This window comes from Caloenas nicobarica, chromosome 1, assembly GCF_036013445.1.
Source record: "Caloenas nicobarica isolate bCalNic1 chromosome 1, bCalNic1.hap1, whole genome shotgun sequence".
Classification (NCBI taxonomy): domain Eukaryota; kingdom Metazoa; phylum Chordata; class Aves; order Columbiformes; family Columbidae; genus Caloenas; species Caloenas nicobarica.
Window position 1 is genome coordinate 212,527,382 of NC_088245.1, and position 23,776 is coordinate 212,551,157.

The 23,776-nt window shown below is 43.8% G+C and overlaps 1 protein-coding gene across 1 annotated transcript in view; it reads left to right on the forward strand.

The window, feature by feature from the left end:
* Positions 1-7,348, forward strand: part of GUCY2F (guanylate cyclase 2F, retinal) — a 47,064-nt gene extending 39,716 nt beyond the window's left edge. Inside the window, exon 18 of the mRNA XM_065657730.1 lies at positions 7,213-7,348. Within this exon, the coding sequence (XP_065513802.1) occupies positions 7,213-7,348 (136 nt within the window). The remainder of the gene's footprint in view (positions 1-7,212) is intronic.
* The last annotated feature ends 16,428 nt before the right edge of the window (positions 7,349-23,776 follow it).

Consider the following 23,776-nt stretch of genomic DNA (forward strand, 5'->3'; position numbering starts at 1 on the left):
AGGTTCTCAGGGACATGGGTTAGTCCCAGTGTTGGGTTAACAGTTGGACTCGATGATCTTGAGCATCTCTTCCAACCAAAATTATTCTTTTAACTGGGAACTAGAAATTGCACTGGCTGCCTTTCTAAGGTTCAAGACAGGGGCTTGTGTTTACAGTGCTGAGAAAAAATCCCTGTAATACACCACATTCAGGAAAGAGAAGGCAAATTCCTTAATAGTCCAGAGAGCTGGGATGCAGGACCTTACAGATTTTCTCTTGCTGGTTTTGGAAACAAGGTAGTTGGAAGAGAAGGCCTTGGAAAAATAACAGCTGGCTTCAGACAGAGGGGTTTTGAGAGAAGTTGGGATGGAGTGTGCATAATCAGCCCTCTCTAGTTGCTCAGACATCAGTGAGTTCGGGAGATGTGTCAGTGCTATTTGCACTGGATCTTTCTTCTTGTTATTGTGCTGTCAATGAAGGACAAGCCATTATCAAATAGTTATTTGATACTTGTGTGAGCAGTGTTTGGATGTGGAGCTCAGGCAATCTGATAGTGTGCTTGATCTCCAAACACCCTGGTCAGGTCTTCACCTTCGGTGGGTCACAACCTGCTACAATATTCTGCAGAAACAGGCAGCAAGATCCACTCCCCTGTGGATGAAGTCCTGCTGGGTGGACTTGAAGAGCAAGTTCTCTCATTCTTTCCCACTGGCAGCTGAATTTTGCTACTGCTTGCATAAAGGAGCTGAAGACAAAGTATTCATCTTCCACCTCCAACTAGTAGAATTTCATCCCATTAAATTTATCTACCTCTAGCACAGACACCTCAGTCTGAGCTGGTCACCTTACACATCTTTTAGAGTCAATGCAGAGAAACAGGCACTTCTGCCCCCCAGAGGACACCTGCTTTGGGATAAACCCTCTCTGTGGTCCAGCAATGCCTGCTTCCCTCTCCTGGCCCGGAAGAGAGATCAAGATATTTGGCTCAGGTGGAGACATCTCTGTTGTAGACACCTGAATTTCAGGGAGGTGAATCCCACCTGGGTTGTAGATTCCCAGAAGAAGACATTTCTCATGCAGCCCATCAGGATTATATCCTCCTGGCATCCCTGTGCTTGAGACCCAGCCCTAAAGGCTCCAGCACTCTTGGAAGTGTTTATAAACAGGGATCAATATTTCTACAAAATCCCAGAGCTGAGGATTTAGGTACAGCATAGAAGCACCACTTGGGTAGATGTTGCCATTTGTAGGATGGAATTGGCAAAAGAGATGAAACTTGACTCCGGTTTCTTTTGGGAAAAGCTGTTAAATTTATGCCAAGCTTTCAGGGAAAACCGGCTGTCTCTAGGGACACTTAAATAGGATTTCCATTTGGAAATGTGCCCATAGCTTTGGGAGTTTCTGAAAACAACACCCCTAGAAGACCAAAAGTCACTAAGACAGGAGCTGAACTAACCAAAGGCAAGATCTTCACAGCAGTTTTGTTCTGCTCTTCACTTTGATGAATGAGGGGGAGAATTGGAGGAATAATGGAATAATTCTCCCAGGATTCATCCTGTCTAATAGATTCAGAATATAGGCATGATAAATACTGAATTTGTGCTCCTCAGTCATCAAAGTCATTCATCTCGTCCTGGGAGAGGTGTCTAAGATGTGCCAAGAGATCTCTGGAAGCACCTGGCTATACAGATTACAAAAGATGTCTGTCTTGGAGCAGGGACCTAACTTTTGGACACTTTAAATTAGCTAACCTTGCCCTTTGCAATAAATTGAGCTGAAGTGATACGAGAGGGGAATAAATAAAATCAGAACCAAGCCCAACATTTATTTTCCTTTTTCGCATCTGAAAACACATACCTTTCACTCGGTCTCCATTATGGTCTGTTCTTTATTGCAGATGAAACTTGAACTGGTTCTTTCTCTAATGGCCTACATGTTCACTGCAGGTGTAGAGCTCATGGGTTACCCCCGGAAGAAATTGCAGAGTTCAAAAGGAGGAAAGCTGAAAAACTCCTTGGCAAAAGGGCCTAGATCTGAGGTAGTAGCTGTAGGACAGTCCCAACGTAGCTCTGCTGTTTTGTGTCTGCTTATGTGTTATTTGTCTGCACTTTGCTGGTCTTAGTGTCATGTCTTTTTTTTTTTTTTCTCTCAAAAATGTGCATTATTCTTTTAAAACGTCTCATTCTAAAAGTGCTCAGAACAGGCGCAAAGCTATCTGAAGATAGTAGTAGCCTTGTTGGGAGATTTCCTAGCAAATTATTACCTCTTATCACGTTCATTCTTGAGAGACATGCAGTATAACTGTGTTTACCTGCAGTGTATTATCGATCGCACTGTGCCAGGAAGAGCCCAGCCCATGGTAAACAGAGAGATAAAGCTGGAGTTCAAGCCTGGAATAATCCAAATTACCTATAGTTGCTTTCCTGTCATACATAACTCCTGTCTAGTGTAATTCCATAAAACAAGATGCAGCTCTGTTATTCATCACCATGGTACCTACCGGTATGAGAAATAAATGTGGATTTAGGAGGATTTGGTTGGAATTCAGAAGTTACACGGAGTATAACAGCATGACCTGAGAAGCCTGATCAAACAGGTGCTACCAGAACAAGGCTGGTATATAAGCATGCGCACTCACATGTGTACATAGAGGGTCTGATGTCCTGTGAAAATGCTCTATGGTTGGGGTTTTTTTCAATATCTCTGAAAGCACCAATAGTACTTCTACTCAGTGCCCCTGAACTAAATTTTACTTAATTTCCACCCAGAAAAAGGCAGACGTGGATGAAAGCCCAGAGTGCCTAGATATTGGCTGGTTACCAACACCTAAGAAACACCATTTCAAGCTCATAGATTAATCTAAACACTAAAAGTCCATCCAATTTTCTCACAGGGATAAAACCCAGCAGAGTGCTCTTGGCAGTGTAACTCTTTCCCAGCCACAACTTTTAATGATTCAGGGTGTGTTGCTAGACTGCTTTATCTCCCTTAGGAGATTTTAAATTTTTATCTGAGGCTCTCCCTATTCTAGGAGCTTGGCAGAAATTCTTCATTTAAAAAAAAAATAAAAATAAAAATTAAATATGGTACGTACTGTGCAGAGACCTGCATAATCACTACCATGTGTGAACACTCACTGGTAAATATAAGCTCCAAGGCACAGAAGACCATGCAGCTGATCGACACCTATGAGCACAAGCTACTCCTCCAAGGCCAGAGTCAAAGACGATGTCTCACTTGGGTTCGCTCTGCTTCACAAAAACTGCACATACACTAATATAAAAACATCTAGTGCATATATCTCCCACAGACACAGATTTCTGCACTGAAGCAAGGCTAATTAGTGCTACATTATAGAGAACAGAAGGTCCTCATTAGCCCACTTGGCTTGATTTATGGGAAATGGCAGAAAAATCAATAAGGAGTTTATACCTGGAGCTTTTCAACAGTCCTAGTTCAAGCCTTCTTGCATGCATGAATCTTTCAAGGGAGGCAATTATGTCCTCAACAGCCACTTTATTCCCATGTGCCTGCTTGGTGGTTTAGTGATGTTTCCAGCTGATCTACCTTAGACATTTATGATGAAAAGGGTCATGCTATCAATAAGCTTGTTTTTCCTTGACAGCAATAAAGGAACGCTGTATGCAGATCTCAGACGTAGTGATCTCTAGTCCATTCACCTCATTTACAGTGCCATAAGTCTAGGACTGTAAGCTATTAACAGTCTCACACGGTCTGTTCTGCGATAAGATAGGGATCCCCATCTCAGTAGTTTCGGAGTATTCATCTGGCCTGGAGTCTAGAGGAAGGCCAAGTGTCTGCTCCTCGTGCTCAGGAAGAGAATCCTTTAACCTTGGAAGAGTGACTGTGGACTCTGTTGTTCTTGGTGGACACCTGTTTTCAAAGAGAATTGATGATTCTGGCCGAATCTTGACAAAAATGTGCAGCAAAAAGTGAGAAACACCGAAGTGTACCTCCAGTTACCTGAAGATAAACCTCTTGGTTATACCACTAGTCATCTTTCTCTTTTCTCTAGCAGTAGGATATAGGATCTTGACATGGACCTAAAAACCCATCCATGCAAGTGGGATTCAACCTGGAGCACCATGGTTGTCAGAGACACTTATGCAAAGCTGGCGCATGTAACAGCAGCTAAAGATAGGATAAACTATGGCACCTCAAATACTGCTAGACAATATCCTCAAACAGCTGAGTCCCACCTCTAGCATCTTACAGTGCTTCTGATATGAAGAAAGGGATTTCTCTCTTTCCTTCAAGGCTCCGTAGAAAACTGGCCCAAAGAGAGGTCAATGACCCTGTGATCCCCAGATGGATCTCACTGTAGAGATGAGATTTGACTCCATGCAAGTCAGTCAGATTTCATTAGGAAGATCAAGGAGGTGAGATTTCACCCCAATGTGGTTGGTAGCTGCTGTATTTATGGAGGGATCCACAGTGTATAAATCTTAGTGTCATCTGTATCGCTCTTTGCTGACCTTTAGATATATAAGCATACAAAGACTGTGTCCTGCATGGACAAAGGACCAGTCTAAGATCACTTGAAAGTACTAAGGCTCAAGTTTTTAGTTATTTTCTCTCCTTTTTTTTCCTCAGAACTTTGCCTCTCCCTCTCTTCCGACCTCTCATCCCATGATCTCAGCGACAAGAGATTCCTCAAGGTTCTTTCTTGTTCAGAAAATACACTAAACACCCCAGTCACTTCATCTTGCTGGTCAAACCACAGACTAGCAACGTGTGGCTCACCAGCAGTTAAGACCTGAAGGTGAAGTCTGAAACCTCATTCAGGACAGGGTTTTTAATAAAGAATCTGTCCCCAAATGCGAAACCCACGTCTACGCAGAAACTCATAAAATTAGTTTGCTATTTCTCCTCCAACCCCTCTGAAGGGATAATCTCAAATGATTTTGCCTGTGTGAACTCTCCAAAGATTGAAACTAGAATTGTGGAAATGAAACACCATTTCTATTGACTTTTTTTCCCCATCATATCTTTCTTCTCTTCTCCCTTTCTTCTACTGTCTTAGATACTTCTTCTACCTTGGTTTGCATGGCATGCAGGCTCATCTCCCAGCAACACACTGAAAGGTGTATCTTCTTCATCCAACACCAGAAAGGCAAAAAAACCCCAAGCCAACCCAAACCACCACCAAAAAACCCTCATTCTTTTCCTTGTTTCCTTAGTGGTTGCAAAACATTTGGAATCGTCTTTGATGACAGCATCAGCTCTTTCTCATAAAGTTCAATGAATGAATTTTCAGGGTGGATCCTCCACTGAATCCTAAATTGCATTGGGTTGATACATTTGAGAGATTTACTAAAATTCAGCAATTTGCCTTTAGACCCCTTTCCTGGTTTTTTTGCCCTTGGTTGTCCATGGCTGCCTTTGGTCTCCCACAGTGTGAGACTGAAGGGAACATGAAATGTGTTGAGTTTGGAGGTCCTGGCTCTTCTCTTATTGAATCCAGATTTAATAGCCAGTCATTAGGGACAGGTAACCAGACCATCAGACAGAACCTTAGATCAAATAATAAAATACAGTTGTCTTGAATTATTAAAAAAAAAAATAATTAGATATGTAGTGCTACAGCACAGGGCATCAGAGTGGTCAGCTCTGCATACCTGGTTCTGGTGCCAGGGCTAGTAGTTGACTTTGCTATAGTCTTACATACACTTTAAGGACAACTCATCCTGTGCTGTCATTAAGGGTAGCTTCATTAGGCTGCTTAACAATTCTATACTAATAACTGATCATTAATGTGAATAGTCCTTGGGCCTAATAGTATTCATACCCCTCCTTTGAAGACCTCATGTCTTACGCTCTTCAAGTAGAATCATACAGTCATAGAATCATAGAACGGTTTGGGTTGGAAGGGTCCTTCAAAGCTCATCCAGTCCAACCCCTGCCATGAGCAGGGACATCTTCACCCAGCTCAAGTTGTTCAGAGCCCCGTCCAGCCTGGCCTGCGATGTCTCCAGGGATGGGGCATCCACCACCTCTCTGGGAAAACTGGGACAGGGTCCCACCACCCTCAGTGTCAAAAATGTATTCCTCATGTCTGGCCTGAATCTCCCCTCCTTTAGTTTAAAACCATCATCTCTTGTCCTTTCACAATAGGATGTCTGCTTCATGTAGTCAGTTTTACATATACTTCTAGTCTAAAGTAACTGCTTGTTCATTGTACACAATAATGGTGTGTACAATTTATAACCATACATATGTGTATATGCATAACAATTTATCAACTATTTCTTTTTAATATCTGTATAATCACAATGGTGCTATTGGTATGGGTAAGAATTTGGTTCATTTTACAACAGCTGGAATAATATTTTCTTCTATTATACACAGTAAATTTTATTTCAGATGATGCTTTACAGGCAGGAGAGCTGCAGACCTGAGACCTGCGTAGAGGCCAGCCATTCACTCAGTTTCTGGCTTTCTACAAGTCCTTGATGTCTATTTTGTCTCTGAAACCCCCCTTATGTTATAATAAATTAGTATCCATCAAGAGAGGGTAGAACCTGGCATCATGGACACTTAGAGCATCATAGCAGATGATACTCTCCAGCTCCATCGCATCAGTTTACTAGCCTGGATCTTGTAGTCTCTCAGTTAGCCCAGATCTTAAGTCCCGATACTCAGCAGAGCTTATTCTCTCAGGAATAGTGCCAGGCCAAGCAGTGACACTGCACCTGGATCTGAGATGGATGTCAGGGCTTTTTGGTTCTCTGCCCGTCTTGGACTTGGTGGCATCATGGGGCTGTCAGAGCAGCTGGACTTTCAGATTTCTTTTTTGTGGCAGTGCATGACCTCAAATCCAGAGATGTCCAGCTGATTAACAGGGAATCTCTATTGTGACCAGCTAGGGGCTTCATGAGGCTTGTGATGCACAGTTAGGAATGTTTTTCATGAGCTGCTGAAACCCTCTGGTTGTTTTTATGTAAATGTAATTTACATTTGTGAAGTGAATGTCCTTGGAGGAAAGCTCTATGTATCCCATTAACCCATGCAACAGCTCCAGCGGTTGTATGGTCTACTGGGACCACCACATCCCTGCAGTTCTCTACCAACATCCCTCCTTGCCTGATGCTTCTTGGTGGCTTTGAGAACATCTGATGTTTCTGCTTTGTCTGATATAAAATGATGCAAAACAAAAGGCTGCTCCTTAGCAAGCAGGGTTGCTAATTCCTTGTCTCTTCTCTATTTTACAGCAACTGGCCAGATGTGCTGGCCAGGAAACTCAAATCTGTCCTGAGTAGCACAAAGAGGACACTGACAAAAGCAACCTTTAAAGAGCTGGGGAGCATGAAGGAGGCCGGAATAAGTATTGAAGAGGAGGAAATCTGAGAAGAGCATAGCAATGAACTAATAAGATCAGGATGGACACCTTGAAGCCAAACCAGCAGAAGAACTCACACCCTCCATTTAATTCCCTTCCAGCCAAAAGCAGTAAAACTGATGAAGCCCTTTAGCTCTTGCACGGGGTAAACATGAGCAGGCAGACGAATCCTGACCATCATTTATGGTGAAATTGTGCACCAGTTCAGAGCTGTATGTGTGTGTGTGTTTGGCAGGGGTCCATTGGGGAAGGAAGTGATGGTGATGGTAGAGTCAGCTCTTCATCAGCATCTGTCACAAGAATGAGCCCAAAGAATATTTTAGCTAGTCTGCATGGCAGCACAAACATGTCTGACTGCACTTCGGCTTGGAATTAAACAATAATGCCAAGTCCTAAAATTATTTAACTGGTTTGCATTAAATAGATTTGTTGTTGTTGTTGCAGGAAACTCTAGTTTCATGAAAATCAGTGCAATTCAGAAGAAAATGTTTTTGACAACAACAAAAAATATTTTTTACTCCCCCACAAGGGGAAATTTTGGATCAAAATGTTTTGTTCCTGCATGTCAATTTAAGCTGAAACATTTTCTTTTAAATTGACATTTCAGTTGCAAATGCCATTTTAATGCTATTTTCAAACTGAAATGACAGTTTTGAAATGAAACATTTTGGTATGAATCAATATTTGTTTCCAAATGCCAAAATGTGATTCTACTCAAAATGTCAAAATATGTCATCTTCTCAATTCCAGATCTCAACTGGAAGAACATTTTGTTTTGCTTTATACGCATTCACATATACCACATCTAAAACATTTCATGCTTTTCGTCCCAGAGCAGCATGAAAACGGAATGTCAAGATATTGGAAAACTGAGATGCAGAGAATTACATTCTGCAGTTCCTTTAGCTGAGTAATATTAATAAGATATGAATTTTCCTTCCTGCAAAAGTGGGGCTGAGGGAATGAGAAGTGCATCACTTAAGCAGTGCAAAGCCTAAAACACGTCACTCTTTTTCCTTCCTAATCTACAAGTCATCTAAAGGCTCTTGTCTTCAAAGTAAGCCTTGCAGGGGGTAAAAATACCTTTCTGCAAAGGGTCAGCATTTGGCCTGTAGGCACTTTTAAAAGGGCACACTTCATCAAGGTCAAAAAATTTTGTTGTTGGCCACTTCTTCTTCCCAGATTTTTACTCCTGTTCAACATCTGGCTTCAAACAAACTTCTGGGAATTGTTGTTCTCTCTTCTGCAAGGCTGAAGAGAACAGCAGATACGGTAATTTAATCACTATTACCACCAGAAGTTGTTCATTGAAAACACAGAGACCCTTTTCAAGCGCAGTTTGAACTCAGAGTGACCAGGGCAGATTTTTATCACTCAGATGATAAATAAGTCAGCAACCACTCACCAAACCTTTTTTGCTTATTGCAAATATCTTTATGAAATGACGCAAACCAGACTCCACAAAGCTAAGGAAGATACTATTTTCACAAATAATTCATTGTAGCAAGTGTAAAACACATGTTCTGTCAAAGTAAGAACTGTTTGGAGTACAAACACAAAAAAGTGAAAATGGAAGTTAATTAATATTCTTTAATAATGAAATTTTACTCTGTGGCATCTGTTTTTGCAACAGGAGCTTTTGCTTAATTTTTGATGGGAGTTGGTATTCCAGGTTGGACATGTTGGCCTTTGAAAGACATCTGTCAAAAGGCTCATATGACACTTGAGTTGTCAAACAGGGCTTAGAAAAGCTTTCATCTTCTGCACTGTGCTACCCTCTGTTTGCAAATTCATTCAGGAATAAAGCCCTATGGAAGACACACGAGCCAGGCAATTCTGTCTAAACATACCTCAAAATACAGCTCCAGGGAGGGATGTAATCTGGACTGGTTTGTGCAAACGTGGGTTTAAAATCAAACAATTTCTGCATAATCTGTGAAGTTTTTTTCATTGTTTTCCCATGCTAAAAATATCGATCAGTGCTGTTCTGTTACATGGCGGTGTGTTTTACATCAACCTATATTTATGCCTTGGCTAAAGAGAATTGCAAGGTGTGGCAGGCAGAAAGCACATCCTCTCTATGGGGGACAGGTGTCATCTCCCTCTGCTCTTGGTGTGATGCTCTTGCATCAATGTATTTTCCTCAGAAAGGCCTATGTGTAGTCAAGGTTGGCCTCCAAAGAAGGAGAAACACCCGCAATGATGAGCAAAAGGAGAATAATTTGGCTAAATATAGGCCTGTAAGTACAGTCGGAGACAGTCACCCGGACAGGTCCCCCAACAGACAGAGAAGGGAAACGGACACTTCCCAGGGGTGTTTCTTAGGCTCCTACGTGCAAATACTTCTGTGCACTGGGCGTCTCAGTTCCCATTTCAGTTAATGGAGATCAAGTCAGAAAGTATAAGGAGCCTAATGACTCAGCTGAGCTTAAAATTTGTGCTTACGTTGGGCTTGCACAGTCATCCCTAAACTTCACTGACTATTGGCAAGGTCTCCATGCAAGTAATGGGAGCCTGGTGCACTCAGAGATACTCAGATGGAGATACCTGTGATACAGTTCAGCTGCCAAAACAGGGCGCTTGATGCCATTTATGGTGCCCTTGGGGTACACTTGGCAGTGTTATGTTTGTGGTTGGACTCCATGGTCTCAAAGGTCTTTTCCCACCTAAACGATTCTATGATTCTGTCTACAACATCCACACAGAACTGATGAATAGAGGTTCCACTTAAATTTGAGAAGAAACTTCTTCTCAGTGAGGGTGACAGAACACTGGAACAGGCTGCCCAGGGAGGTTGTGGATTCTCCTTCTCTGCAGACATTCAAAACCCGCCTGGACGCCTTCCTGTGTAACCTCACCTAGGGGTTCCTGCTCTGGCAGGGGGATTGGACTAGATGATCTTTCGAGGTCCCTTCCAATCCCTAACATTCCGTGATTCTGTGATTCTGTGAATAGGACACAGGACCAGATCCTTTTGCAACAGTAGTTGGAGACCAGACAGATCTGAAATAATACTAGACAGGTATCAATCCAGGCTGGGGAAGGAAAGATAGAGAGGAGCCCTGCGAGAAGGACTTGGGGGTGCTGGGGGTGAAAGATTGGCCATGAGCCGGCAACGTGCGCTTGCAGCCCAGAAATCCACCCGTGTCCTGGGCTGCATCCCCAGCAGCGTGAGCAGCAGGTGGAGGGAGGGGATTCTGCCCCTCTGCTCCGCTCTGGGGAGACCCCCCTGCAGTGCTGGGCCAGCTCTGGGTCCTCAGCACAGGACACACATGGACCTGCTGGAGAGGGGCCAGAGGAGCCCCAGAAATGACCCGAGGCTGGAACAGCTCTGCTGGGAGGACAGGCTGAGAGGGTTGGGGTGTTCAGCTGCAGAAGAGAAGCTCCAGGGAGACCTAATTGTGCCTTTCAGTGCTTAAAGGGGGCTGATAAGAAAGATGGACACAGACTTTTTAGTTGCCATATGGCAAGGGGTGATGGTTTTAAACTAAAAGAGGGGAGATTCAGACTTGAGAAATAATTTTCTTACACTGAGGGTGGTGAGACAGTGGCCCAGGTTGGCCAGAGAGGTGGTGGATGCCCCATCCCTGGAGACATCCCAGGCCAGGCTGGACGGGGCTCTGAGCAACCTGAGCTGGGTGAAGAAGGCAGGAGTTGGACTGGATGAGCTCAGAAGGTCCCTTCCAACCCAAACTATTCTGAGATTCTATGACTCTGTGTTTAATGAGATACACCTTTGAAGTTGGATGTCTTAATCTGAAAGTGAATCCTATCCTGTGTATCTGTATTCAGATGGATGAACCAAGCCCTAAAAGTGCTTGACATCAATTCTAACAGGAGCTGTGCTGATCAGCTCAGGTGGAGAAACCTACCTGATGGATGACCGAAGTCAAGTTGGATGAACTCTGCACCCACATAGATATCTCATCACTGACCTTTAACCTGGGCCTGGAAACTCTGCCACTTGACTTGTCTAGATGTGCTAAACCTCTCTGAAACACTTGTTCCTCCCCACACACAGGCAAAATAGATGTAAAAGAAGATAAATACAAGCAGAAAACATAAAATCTTTTGAAGCAATTTGCTGTCAGCCACACAAGAAACCTGGCAGTTGCATGAATCTCTGCCATCATTGCTCCTGAAATCCTCTCATCAATCCACTTAGCTGGCTGAACAGTGAGCAGGAAGGACAGTGACCTTCTATTTCTGCTCTGTATCAAACTGAACATTTCTAAATGCATGAGGAAAAAAGACCAAAAAAACCAAAACTCACAACTCTTCAGTCTACCGCTGTGCGTATATTCTCCATTTCAACATCTACACATATGTACAGTTACATATATATTTCAATTTTGGGGTACCCAGTTTTTTATTTCATAATTGCCCACTAAGAAATAATCTTTTGAGTGTGTGTTTTTGTTAGGCTGAGAAAAGACAACTTTAAGAAAAGGTCGTGTAGCCAAAAAACTGAATTTTCCAGCTGAAGGACATTTAAACAAGAAAATTTCAATCTTCCCTTCTGTACACAGTTTTTGGATTCTTTCTTCAGCCTGTAGTCTTCTAAAATAAACAGCATTCTTTGAATTTATTTAAAAAATAAAATAGTAAATCTGTGGGAAAGGGTAGCAGAGAAGCAAAGTTCTGATCACTGACGACTTTAGTAATCCCATGATAATTCTTAATTCTCTTTGAAGCCAGTGGTATTTTTTTCCTCTTAATTTCAACAGGAAGAGGCCAAGGACTCATCCTTGAGTGTGATAACCTCTGCTGTTAGAAAGCCATAAAATATATTTATATTTTCCCGGCATTGTTCTGTTTAGGCAGGTTTAGGTTTACTCAAGAGATTTCTTCCCATACTAACTGTGATTACAGTATCAGGATCTTTTCTTGTTATTTTGCTCCTAAAACTAGTGTTTGGATGTTGTAATGAGGAAGATGGGAGCTGGAAGCAGCAAATGTAAATTTTCTAGCTCTACAGAAGACTTCTCAGGTGATCGTGGACACATCACTTGGTGGATTCCTCAGTCAGTGAAGCTCACACTCTAGAAACCAATACGGACAAGGACCTACCATGTGATTGCAGGTGGTTTTACCACTCATGTTACAAGGCGAATGTAGTTGTGCAAACTGCTGAGAGCTGTAGAAGACATATTTATGCGCAATATACACTTTCTGAATATAGTTCATATTTCATACAGTATTTTTAACAGTGAATTAAAACCAAATGCCAATAAAGAACCTTGGAGACTTATACCTCCACCTGAAAGTCTTGTTCTTATTTGTATATTTACCTTCGTCTTGTTACTTTTCAGCACTCTGTGCAGATAAGATACCTATGGAGAGTCCTGTTCACATATTCACTCCCTTATTCAGTAATTTAGAGACAGGTCTCAAAATACAGATGTGGCAGGACCGTCAGGCAGAAGAAGTATGAGGAGATGGTGAAGAACCTAAGGAAGGTGTGGAGCAACCACAACATGGATGGGTGTCAAAAGAGCTGCAAGGACCTATGTCTCGGAAAGTTTCCAATGACAGAGGATACTAAAGGCGGGACGGGGCAATAGCACTCCACACAACACATTCCTCATTGGAAAATATCGAGATACTTCTCTAGAATTTGGGAATGCAGGTGGGTGAAGGCAGGAATGGGGCTGAGGGTAAGTCTTTGAACATATGAAACTATGTTATCTCCTGATATCCTCGTGTGAAAACCTCAGCACATCCTCCTCTGAAGCTCTGGTTATTTATCTTGGCATTGTAGAGACATGTCCTTCAGCGGTGAGGTCAGGGACAGCACCATGGTCACTACCGCAGGAGCCCTCCCTTCCATACAGCCTTCTGTCCTTGCATTAGCAGTGGATTTGTCCTGTTGTCAAATGCATGTGAGATACCAGGAAAACCTTCTCCCTTCTACCCGTGCAACGGAGAACATGGTCTGGCAAGGTCCTACTCACAGGCAGACTCTTACCCCGCTTCGCTCTCCCAGTCGCACACAGTAACAGTGGTCATCGGCTGGATGCAAGTCCATGGGTGTTGGGGCTGAAGGTGGGCTAAAGGTTTCCTACTGCTGTAGCTACACATTCCCCTTCAATCAGGCCACAAGATCCTAGTGTGACACTCATCTCTGACCTCAACTGTATTAAAAATAATTGTTGGAATAAAAGAATAGGTGGGAGACTGCATCTGGAATGTTGTGTCCAGCTCTGGGCCCCTCAGTTCCAGAAGGACAGGGAACTGCTGAAGAGAGTCCAGCACAGCCACGAAGATGCTGAAGGGAGTGGAGCATCTCCTGTATGAGGAAACGTTGAGGGAGCTGGGGCTCTTGAGCTTGGAGAAGAGGAGACTGAGAGGAGACTGAGAGGAGACATCATTAATGTTTACAAATATGTAAAGGGTGAGTGTCAGGAGGATGGAGCCAGGCTCTTCTCGGTGACAACCAGTGATAGGACAAGGGGCAATGGGTACAAACTGGAACACAGGAGATTCCACTTAAATATAAGAAGAAACTTCTTCTTGGTGAGGGTGACACAACACTGGGCCAGGCTGCCCAGGGAGGTTGTGGCGTCTCCTTCTCTCAGACATTCCAACCCACCTGGACACCTTCCTATGTAACCTCATCTGGGTGTTCCTGCTCCGGCGGGGGGGTTGCACTGGATGAGCTTTTGAGGTCCCTTCCAATCCCTGACATTCTGTGATTCTGTGAGACGGCAAAGGAACTACAACTCTTCATGCTCCCTCTGAATCTGTGTGAAATGGTGGCCTTGGATAAAGCTCTTGCAGGCAAAAGTCAGCCTGATGAAGGGCTACGGGATTGATGTGTCAGCTTGTGGACAGCGAGTTTGATGTAAGGGGAGGCTGGGTTAGCACACAGAGTTGGACCAGACCTCTCAAAACACACCAAGAGCCATTGCATTCAGGGTGATTTCCAGACCCTGGGGATCATTGTAGTCCTCTCCTCCGGCTTCCTGCAGCTGGTGGCCAAGTGACTGCTGAGACAGGCAGGCAGGTGAGGCTTTTCAGTACTCGTCCCACCCCAGGATATTCATCCAGTCTTCTTGCAATGACCACAGGGGAGGGTTCCTGAGCTGATGAAACTGGCCCCATGTTCTGTGCAGTATAAGAAGCACCTACCACTTTTCCTCTGATGTTCATTACTTCACAGCTGTTGGTATTAAATTTCATTCAACATCCTTTTCCTCATTCATTAGAGTTCTTCACAATCCTCCTCAAGCCTGACTTCATGATATCTACAGATGTCAGCATCCCTTGGTTCTCCTTCCTTCCTCAACCTACCTCTAAATTCTGCTAAACAGCCCAGGATGCAGTGGGAACTGTAAGGACCACCCACAAAAGTTGTTGCACAATGTATCCTGATCATGCAATTCTCCTCTTTGCTTCTTGCCTCCACGTCAGTCTTGATCCATGACATTTACCCTTCACTGTGTCATTACTTGGTGCAATTCAGTCTCCTTTCCTGCAAAGGACCTGTTTAGGATGTACTGAAAGTCAAGAAAAAATTTATCATCTCATTTTCTTTTATTGACTGCTTTCATTGACACATTAAAATAATTTTATTCAAAGGAATTAAATCCTCTTTTTGCTGCTATCTCTTCTCAACTTGGATCTGTTCAGAAGCTAAACTGGGTAGTACAGACTGCAGGCACCATTAAAAAAACTGTACAACGGACTCTGAAAACAAATACACTCATTTTCACAAAACTAGATGTCCGAAACACTTTTCATTAACATATGCAGAGAAGCTCAGGGAAAGTCAATACAGGGCCAAGGACCAAAGCTGAAATATGTTATATCTACATAAGCCTGATGTCCAAACGAAAACCACAATACGATGCATGAAATTCCAGTTGGTCTTGAGCAGAAGGCATTTATTAGCGTTGAAGTTTTTTTTCCATTGTTGTTGTTAGAGTTTGCCAAGTTGCAAATGTTCTGCAGTTCCCAAATGGAAAACGGTCTGGTTTTCTAACAACTTGTTTGCCAGATGCCTCAGCTGCCTGTCTGCAGGGCTACCTCAGTCAAAGCAACCCCAGAGGCAGATGTCAGAAATCCAACATCCACATTCAATTTCCTTCTTTATTTATTTTTTTCATTCAAAATCTGGAACTGAAATAACGCTTCAGAATACTGAAATCCTGCAGGAAACCAACTGACCTTTCTCCACTCTAGTCAGAAAAGTGTGGGCAGGAAGAGAAGGCAGCAAACAGGCTCTGCATATCTGAATGTCCAGTCTTGAGGTCTTTGCTCACCAGGAGCAGTTCACTGTCCAAACATTGCGTATAATATCTGATGTCAGACATGCTGCAATTAACTGCTTTAATAACCATGGCTTATTGAATATTTCTTCTGCTGTAGTACCAGAGGGTTTTAACCATGGATTGGAGGTCTGGTGTTGTAGAAATGGCTTACACTCCTCTGCATGTGAGCTTTGCATGGGTACATTATTGCTATAAAGAACAAACCTGAAAACTGTTAATCTGAACACTTTTGATTTTAAAGGAAGCTCAGGCTTGGCTCTGAAGATGAATTTTGTGACTTGGGGCTGTTTGCAATAAGAAATCATCACAGGAGCAGAGCATTCCTTGCTAATCCTTGTTCTGAGCTGTCTGTGAAATCTTGGCACCATTTCCCGAGAACATTGTGTGGAAATAAAGCTTTTGTTTAACCTACTTGTGTGGGCTCCCTGCAGAGGTGATTGTCTGCCCGGCCAAATCTGTAACTCCAGCTCCCCAAACACCACCACAGAAAGGACCAGAGGGAATAATCACAGGTTGTTACCCAAATAAGGTGCCAAAGTTTATTAATGGAGAGATGTCATTGGAGTTGCTCTGGTTGACTGCACCTGTCAGGACTGCAGCAGAGTCAGAACAAGGGGGAAATATGACCCTATACTCAGGATGGGTCCAAGTCCCGGGTTCAGTCTGCATGGTGACCCGGCGAATGCTGCATCTTGGACTATGGAGAGGATGGATCAGCCTGAAAATCTTTTCCCCACTGCCCCTACTGCTGTACTTTTGTCCTGGTGGCTGAGCGTTGGGAAGGGTACACAGTGTCCAACACTGCTCTGTGTGGAATGGGACAGGAGGTAGGAGATCTGGTAAGGTTAGAAGAGAAAGGTCTTCATTTAAGTGGAATGAACCTGCCTTGGTGGTACAATCAAGCACTGTTGTCCCCAGAAGATGGGCAGATGGAAAGGAATAGAGTGAAGAAATTCTGTAGCTAGATAGTCCTCTGGGTGTGCTGGGACAGTGGGTTTCACATTCTGAGATGTCTCCAGCCAATCTTTCAGCCATATCTGGAACATCAAGAGGCCCTGAGCATTGAGAACAAACCACCTTGTGTGAGACTTCTGTAGCCTCAGAAAATGAAAAGCACCAAGGAATGCTCCTGAGAAAGCAGTGGTGATACCTGCGTGACTAAATGACATGTGCCTGGCACTGGAGCCAGTTAACAAACTGTTTTCCCCTCCAAAACACTCACCTTTCATAGAATCATAAAATCATTTTGGTTGGAAGAGACCTTCAGGATCATCAAGTCCAGCTGTTAACCCAACACTGTCACTGAACCATGTCCCAAAGAACCTCATCTACACATCTTTTAAAGCCCTCTGGGGATGGTGACTCCACCACTGCCCTGGGCAGCTTGTTCCAATGCCCAACAACACTTTCCATGAAAGAAACTTTTCCTAATATCTGATCTAAACATCCCTTGTTACCCTTCCCGCTGCACTACGTCATCCTAAATAGAAAAGGCTGGGAACACCAAGTTTAGGCAATACCTCTTATATCTATATAAGTCCTGAGAGCTGCAGTGTTGAACTCGTTTATCTTCACTACCTGATGCCCAGGTGCTGGACACGTTTGTAGAAGGTGTGAAGGGTGGCAAGGCAGATCCCTCTGCTCCTTGCAGCTCCAAGGGGAAAATAGTGGAAATAGGATGTTGAGTCCTTGCTGAACTGAAAAGAAACCCCACTGAGGGGGTGAAGAAATACATCTCCTCCAAGATTCCAGCCCAGGACCACCTTTGTCTCTGCACCCTCCTGCTAACCCAGACTGGCATTGTGTAAGGAAAAGCACATCCATGCTGCGGCAGTTATTTTTATGCTGTCCTGTATTTGCTATAAGAACTGGTCCTGGAAAAAAAACATTTTGCTCTTGGTTTTGTACAGCTCACCCAGTTTCAGCAGAGTTTATTTATAGAGAGGAAGAGGACACATGAAGAGCTCACCGATGTCTCCAAACTAGAACAAATATCTAACTATGCTTCTATTATTTTCATGCTGAATTATCTTAACTGAACTAAATATTAATACAAACATGATGTAGTGGGAAAACTTCAGCATTAAAAAGACCAGCTATAGCCCATGACAATAATTAACTACTAGTCACATCTGCAACATTCGGGTCTAAGGTACAATTCAGATGAAAACATTTTCTGCCATATGTCAATGCATATGCATATGCGCACACATATATATGTACATCTGCATATGTGTATACACGTATATATAAATATATACATATGCATACAATCAATCAGCAGCCATTCACCACCAGAGGGCAGGCAAAGAATACGTATATCAGTTGTCCTATGTATTCCCTGCACATGTCTATGACTGATCATCCACAAAGTTATTGCCAATATTTTCTTTGACCATTTCCAACGACTTTCTTATCCTGAATCTTAATCGCCACAACAATCTTATGTTTCACAATGTGCTGGCTATTTTTAAAAATTTATTTGTTTAGAAATTCTCTGCATTATTCAAGGATGAAGTGGGCTGAGCTGGGAGCAGTTCACCACGGGGTAAACCACAGGTGAAAGGTGAGAAGCTTCCCCAATGCTGTGCCTGAAAGAGGAATGGATATTAGCATGTGTGTGTCTGGAAAAAGGAGAAGGTCAGTGGGAGCTCTATGCCTCTCCATTTTTCATTGGGCACAAGATATTATTCCTTTGCAATCAGTGGATATTTACTGATGTACAGTAATAGGACTGGTCCCTTCTGGGGTGTGTTAAACATTTATCAAGACCTGACAACTGAAAACAACTGAGATCTAAATCCAACCATGTTGATACGAACCAAGAAGCAATGTGGCCACTCTCATAGTTCTGAGTCCTAGGAACAGCTTATTTCATCCCTTAAGATGCGAGGTGTGCCAGCAGGAACATGGACCTTCTGGAAAGGTACGAGAGCATCTCTTCCTTTCACTCGTGCTATGGAGAGGATTAAAATACAGGAGTCTTGACACCAGAAAGTAAATCCTAAGAAGTGTGCTCCTCCAACCAAGAGATGCTTTTGATGTGGCACGGAGAGACCTTCTAGATATGATGGGTCAGGAGATCTATAAGGATTATTGTCTAAAACGCAGTGCCTTTGACCTGAGGATGAAAACGGATGTAGAGTCTAACCCCAGAAGCTGCATCCAAATTTGTTAACAAAAATATTTGTACACAAGGAGATGGTTTATAGGGATACAGAGGCTCCTCAGGGCAGGAATCCTGTTCAGGACTTGGCTCAATGGGGTGATAAATATCAGACCATCAATGCAACAGCAGGATGGCAGAATCACTTATAACATTTGTAAAGCATCCAGAAATACCATCCTCAAGTGGCTTGTCCCAAGGAAAGCTGAGAAATACTTTAAATGATTGATATGTCTGACCTGGTCTGAAAAGCTGTGATATACACGAGCAGGAGGTATACCCACAACCAGCAAAAAATCCAGTTCTCTGTTTCCTGGCTGCAAGAGGGACTCATTTCCTTTAATTTTGAATCTCTGTCTGCGTTACTCACCCACCACTCCCTTTGTGTTCACAGGAGAAAGTAGGAGCTCCTTGTGGTTGACTCATCTGCTGGGGAATGAGATGAATCACAAGCAAGAAGGGCTTCCATTTCCCTCCACGAGCCGTGAAGGATATCAAGATCGGTTGCTCATTTGATAGATGCCAGCCTTGCAGATGTCTACATTTGATCAAAGATATCTCATCTTTTTCACCCATGACATCATTGTGGGGTTACAAATTTGTATAAGAAAAAGGAGACCAGGAGTTTACTTAGCTCTTCAATGCTGCTGCTGTAGCTTCTTCTACGTGTTCTTGACAGGGGGCTGATGTTGTACATTTGAGCATAATTATCTGTGCATCTCTGTTCTCCACATTTCACCCTTCCAGTGCACTAAACTCACAAGTAGAAATGTAGCCTGTGCTATAGTGCCAAAGCATTTTCTGAGTGCACCCCACCTCTGAAATCTACATGTTCAGTATCAAATTAAATTTTCAGCATTTGGAAAACCCAAAGATACTGATGAGCAGGATAAAAGAGGTGTTGTTTCCTTCAGGTTGTGGCCCTATGCCTGCTTTCTCTTGCCACTGAAATAACATTCCCCCATGTCTTCCAATGCATCCCTTGCTTCATTATTTGGTCCAGAGGGATTGTTAGATGGTGCAGGTACCTTTATCCTCCAGAAGCATGTTCCACCTGAAGCACTGTGCACTGGGACTGACACCATGTCAGCACAACAAGGAGCACGCTCAGGGATGAAGCCAGAGTTAAAGTATTTTTTCCTCCATGCAAAAAATCCAAAATACATCATGGGAGGGCAGGAGTTAGATTATTCAAGAAAAGCCAACACACTGCACAGGAAGAAAAGACATTTTGGAAATAACCCAGAATCCAGCGGTGGGCTATAAAAAAAATTGCTTTCAATAAGTGATGACGTAGTGATGGATCAAGGGGCTATGGGAAGGATCAAAGGGTTTAAGGAACATGACAAAAATAGAGCTTTTCTAAGTCATTTCTAAGTCATTTCTTCTCTCCCTAGGCTTATGATTGTACTCTTTTTTTTTTTTTTTTCAGTGTTTGCCTGAAAAATCAGTACAGAAGGAGCAAAAGACAGAGCAGATCACTCTCTCAAACAACTGTGGGGAAACCCCTTTCCAGAAGAGCTGAGGATTACCTGGTTCACAACCAGCTTCATATCCTTACAGATATAATGCCAGTAATCCCTTCACTGTAGCTTTCTTGCAGTATGACATCGCTTACCCAAAGTAAACACGGTAAAGAGGTGGAAGATGAAGGAACAACAGAAAGGGAATATTGATTATTTCAATGGTGGTTGATAGGTTAAATTAATTTTCACAAGGTCTGGCTCAATAGAAGGGACTAAAAAAGCTGGGGCGGAGATGAGCTTTCCTCTTCATTCTTCCACTTAAAAGAAAATTTAAACAAGGAAGAAGAATGGATGATGTTTCACATTCTGAATTGAGTAGGGGGTCTAAAGAGAGAAGCATGATCCTTAACCCCATTAACACAGATATCAGAGCAAACTGTTCTGCAGCTTGTTTGGCACCACCTGACTCACACGGATCCTCCTGCTATTGCAGCATCAGGCAAAGATATGAGAAGTATTTGCAAGAGAAACCACATCACTCTCATCTGGTTTCCCATTTCAAGATAAACCAGATTTGTCACATGGATCACAATTTCCTGAACCTGTTGATAAAGCACAGGCTAGAAGATGTCCCTGGAGATGGTGTCGGGAGGGGCAAACAAAGCCCAGAGATGCTTGAAAAATCTGGGTTGGATGCAGGCTGCCTTCAAACATCAGAGCTGGCAGGGGAGCTGCAAGGAAGAAGGTCTCTGCCCTTATTTTCATCTTCTCAAGACGTTTACCTGGCAACTCTGCCTGCAAGCCATACATGAAATTCTCACTAGGCAGTGGCATAAGTCTGAGGTCCACAGCCATCAGGAAGTAAAACCAGAGGACCCTGAAGACAGTTTTTGCCCCCTACAATCCAAACACAAATTCCACTTGCCCTGATTCACCCTGAAAAAATAAAAATGATGGGACGCTCTTCAGCTCCTGTGTTATGCTTTTTCTTGCTTAGGACTTTTGCTAACATGTTTTTCCTGTTCTTTTTCTCTTACTATCTCAATACCCCATGTCCCAGCAGCCACCACATCTGGCCATCATTTCCTCCCCAACTATATGTGTGTTATTTTATAGAATCGTGGAATACTTTGGTTTGAAAGGACCTTTAAAGCTCATCCAGTGCCCCCCTGCCATGAGCAGGGACATCTGCACCAGCTCAGGTTGCTCAGAGCCCTGTCCAGCCTGGCCTGGGATGTCTCCAGGGATGGGGCATCCACCACCTCTCTGGCCAACCTGGCACAGGCTCTCACCACCCTCAGTGGAAAATATTTCTTCTTCATGTCTGGCCTGAATCTCCCTCCTTTAATTTAAAACCATCACCCCTTGTCCTATCACAACAGGCCCTGCTCAAAAGTCTGTCCCCATCTTTCCTATCGGCCCCTTTTAAGCACAGAAAGGCACAATTAGGTCTCCCCGGAGCTTCTCTTCTCCAGCTGAACAGCCCAGCTCTCTCAGCCTGTCCTCCCAGCAGAGCTGTTCCAGCCTCACATCATTTCTGGGGCTCCTCTGGCCCCTCTCCAGCAGCTCCATGTGTGTCCTGTGCTGAGGACCCAGAGCTGGCCCAGCACTGCAGGGGGGTCTCACAGAGCGGAGCAGAGGGGCAGAATCCCCTCCCTCCACCTGCTGCTCACGCTGCTGGGGATGCAGCCCAGGACACGGGTGGATTTCTGGGCTGCAAGCGCACGTTGCCGGCTCATGGCCAATCTTTCACCCCCAGCACCCCCAAGTCCTTCTCCTCAGGGCTGCTCTCTATCCCTCCATCCCCAGCCTGGATTGATACCGGGGATTGCCCTGACCCAGGTGCAGAACTTTGCACTTGGCCTTCTTGAACCTCATGAGCTTCACTTGGACTCACTTCTCAAGCTTGTCCAGGTCCCTCTGGATGGGATCCCATCCCTCAGGTGTGTCACCTGCACCACTCAGCTTGGGGTCATCTGCAGATTTACTGAGGGTGCACTCGATCCCACTTTCTACATCACTGATGAAGATATTAAACACTATTCATCCCATGAAGGACCCCTGAGGGACACCACTGGTCACCAGTCTCCATCTGGACATCGCGTCATTTACCACTATACTCTGGGTGCCACCATCCAACCAGTTCCTCATCCACTGAACAGTCCACCCATCAAACATCAAATCCACATCTCTCCAATTTAGAGAGAAGGATTTTGTGGTGGGCCATGTCAAAGGCTTCAGAGAAGTCTAGATAGATGACATTCCTAGCTCTTCAGATCTTCTGTGGCCTCTCACTCCACAGAAAAGCCTTATCACCAAAGTCACCTCATCTAAATCCTGCCATGGTGCCAGGAGTTTCAACAATATCTGCCACTCCAAGTGGTGTGCAACATCCTGCAAGCCCTCCAAGAATGTCTTGAGCACCGTCACGTGCATTTTGCTTTCTTGTTCCATTTTCTTGCACTGCCTGCCTAGGTGTCAAGCAGTGCCTGGGGACAGGCAGCCACGCAAGTGACAAGATGAGCCAGGACTATGGCCTTCCAGCAAATCACTGTGTTGTAGTGTGGACACAGCTGACCCCTTCACATCTGTGTGGGTGAATGTGCGGTGTCCAAGGGGAATCAGACATGCATTTTTTACCCTGCTTTTTGGATGAATTTCACAGCTATTTGGGTTACTGGTAGCTGGTTTGGAGCAAGCTATAAGCTAAGGTATGTCTCTTTTGCAGTTGTAAGCGGAGCTGTCTACATCTTGCAATGGCAATGTCATCATGGCCCAAGGCCAGGTGGACCTGAGGTACGTTATGGTTGATACCAGAGGGGACTAAGCCAAGCCTAGTCCAGAGAGATATCAAGACCAACATCTTCCCCCAGGACATCTAAAGACACAGTGTTTGAAAGATGCTGGCATCATATCATGAATCCAAGATCTGACGAGAACCTCAGCTAACCAGGACAACCCCTCCTATCCTGCTCACCGTCAGCGTCAGCACCAAGTTAAGCCAAAATCCCAGTGTGTAAAGCAACTTCACACTCCCAGTGGCAAACTTCCCTGAACAGCAGTGGGAACAGAAAAAGAGTGGCCAGGGCAAAGCTCTTGGCCCTCTTGCTCATCACACATTTTTTTAAAAGAACATGCTATAATCAGAGTTGGAGGAAATGGAGCATAAATATCAAACTTTGTTTAGTCTGGCGAAATATCATTTATAATTAGAGATGGGCATCCTGTTGACATGATACAACCTATTTTAAGTGTGAGGTGAGCACGTGGTCAACCTCTAATCTTTTGCAAGTGATCAAAAACTGTCAGTTCATCTCTGACTGGCTGGTTTCTTTTCATTTCTGTTTTGTTTTGTTTGATTTCTGAAAAGCAAGTAGGACAATATCAGCTCAAGATAATGATGCTTATCCTGGCAGAGATGTCTTGGTGCACCTCAGTAGCTGGGAGTTTTGTTTTCTGTTTATAAACTTCTGCTTGTCTCCACGCCAATCCCACCAGGCAAACCTGCTCACTTCTCCCATGGAATACTGA